Genomic DNA, 1,985 nt, shown 5'->3' with positions numbered 1-1,985 from the left:
GACGTGAAGTCCCCTTTGCTCCCACTTTCCCAGGCCCAGTCCAGATTCGCAGCATAAACGCTGACGCCTGGTGTGGCCTTCCCCTGGGCGGGGCTGTGCTATTGCTCGGCCAGTTTTTCTCCTGCTCTTGCATTTGCAACCTCCTCCTCGAGGTTCCTGTGCCGCAGCCCTTCAGCGTGGGCTCGGGCTGTTTTTCTGAAAAACGCTGGGGGGGGTGTTTTTGTGTTTCTTGGAGGCGCGATTGCCCTGGACCTGGAGGCCTGAACAGGAAATGCCACATAAAAACAAAAGCAAGAGCTGTTTCCAACAAGCTGAAAATCACTCCTGATTTTGCGTATTTTTCTTAAAAAGCAGAGAGCACAGTCCTGCCGTTTTGGTCTCCGGGCTGCGATTAGGATGCCGCCCGGGTGCCGAGGACGGGGCTCCCTCTCCTGGGTTGAGACGAACTGGGTCAGGCCGAGGACACCTGGAGTTCACGGTGGCACCTGCTGCTTGGGGCCATCAGCTGCTCAGGCCGCGTCAACCCTTCAGCTCCCACACCGGGCGGCCGGCTGTCCTGTCCCCCTGTGTCTGCTCCGTCAGCCATGAAGGGCAGCCTGTTCTGGCTGGAGTGGGGAGAATGTTCTGGCTGGAGCGGCTCCTCCATCCGGGCTGAACCTTAGAATCACAAAGGGGGCTTTCTAAAATCCAGGCCAGGCCGCACCCCAGAGTCTTGGGGGCATCAGTATTCTGAACAGCGGTCTCAAGGAAACCAGCCACTGGCCCCCACGCCCAGGCGCTCTGCTCTGATTGGCTGGGCTGGGCTGGGCTAATTTGCATTTCCAACACGCTCCCAGCCAGCCGGTCCCTCCCTCCCTTGGGGCTGCAAGTCCTGCTGCGTCCCAGGGCGTCCCGTCTTCCCTGTGCAGGTGAGAGGGCGTCCATGTGCACCCCGCTGCCTGGGAAGAAATAACCGTTTCTTACTGTGTGAGTGCCTGTGACCGTGAGCAGGTTTTACAAGGAGTAACTTGATGAGCGGGCAGGGCCCCCTGTGCTCTCTGGGGTCTGAGTGTGAAACGCAGGCAGCTACTGGGAGATGGGGCGTGGCAGCTAGAAACCCACCTGGAGCACCCAGGGTGCCGCTCCCCACCCCCACCCCCCGAATCCCAGAACCCTGGGCTTGCTTCAAGGAAGCCTGGTGGGCCCTTGCTTGGCCGGACTAGTGGTCCCTTCGCCAAGGCACTGCTTCGTTGCGGAGACAGTTCAAGGCCAAAGTAGCAGCTGAGTCCCACCGCGCGCTCAGGAGGCTCGGCTCTGTCCTTTCGGGCACATTCTTGATGCTCCTGCACAGACAGGAGCGTCGGTGTGTTTCTTTGTGACAGAACATACTCGGCGTACCGCTCGGCATCGGGCACACACGTCCGTACAGACCGTGTGTGTGCATACACGTCTGTGTGTTAACCCCATCGGGTACACACGTCGCACAGACAGGAGCGTCGGTGTGTTTCTTTGTGACAGAACATACTCGGCGTACCGCTTGGCATCGGGTACACACGTCCGTACAGACCGTGTGTGTGCATACACGTCTGTGTGTTAACCCCATCGGGCACACACGTCCGTACAGACCGTGTGTGTGCATACACGTCTGTGTGTTAACCCCATCGGGCACGGCCACGGGGAAGGCGGCCCTCGCGGTCACAGGGAACAGGTGTGACGGCCGCGTCTCTGGGGGAGCTCTTACTTGGGGGCACTCTAACCAGCACGACCTGCATTCGGCTGTTGGTTGCAGGCCAGGTGCAGAGCAGGAAGTGCATAGAGGACGTGATCCGCTTCGCGTGGGAGGAGAAGCTCTTCCTCCTGGCGGACGAGGTACGGCGCTGCCCCGTGGGGTCCCACTCTCCTGGGGCATAGGTGTGAGGGGCCGCGGCGCGGGGGGTCCCGCTCTCCTGGGGCGCAGGTGTGAGGGGCCACGGTGTGAGGTGGGGGGTCCCGCTCTCCTGGGGCGC

The 1,985-nt window shown here is 61.2% G+C and overlaps 1 protein-coding gene across 1 annotated transcript in view; it reads left to right on the top strand.

Moving 5' to 3' along the window:
* The window catches only part of GPT2 (glutamic pyruvate transaminase (alanine aminotransferase) 2), a 12,920-nt gene that overhangs the window by 4,336 nt on the left and 6,599 nt on the right, over window positions 1-1,985 (top strand). The window contains exon 4 of the mRNA XM_015564699.1: window positions 1,769-1,884. Coding sequence (XP_015420185.1) covers window positions 1,769-1,884 — 116 coding nt within the window. The remainder of the gene's footprint in view (window positions 1-1,768; window positions 1,885-1,985) is intronic.

The sequence above is a fragment of the Myotis davidii genome, unplaced genomic scaffold (genome assembly GCF_000327345.1).
Source record: "Myotis davidii unplaced genomic scaffold, ASM32734v1 scaffold181, whole genome shotgun sequence".
Lineage (NCBI taxonomy): Eukaryota > Metazoa > Chordata > Mammalia > Chiroptera > Vespertilionidae > Myotis > Myotis davidii.
The sequence above is the reverse complement of the archived record's forward strand: the minus strand, read 5'-3'. Positions and strand labels throughout refer to the sequence as shown.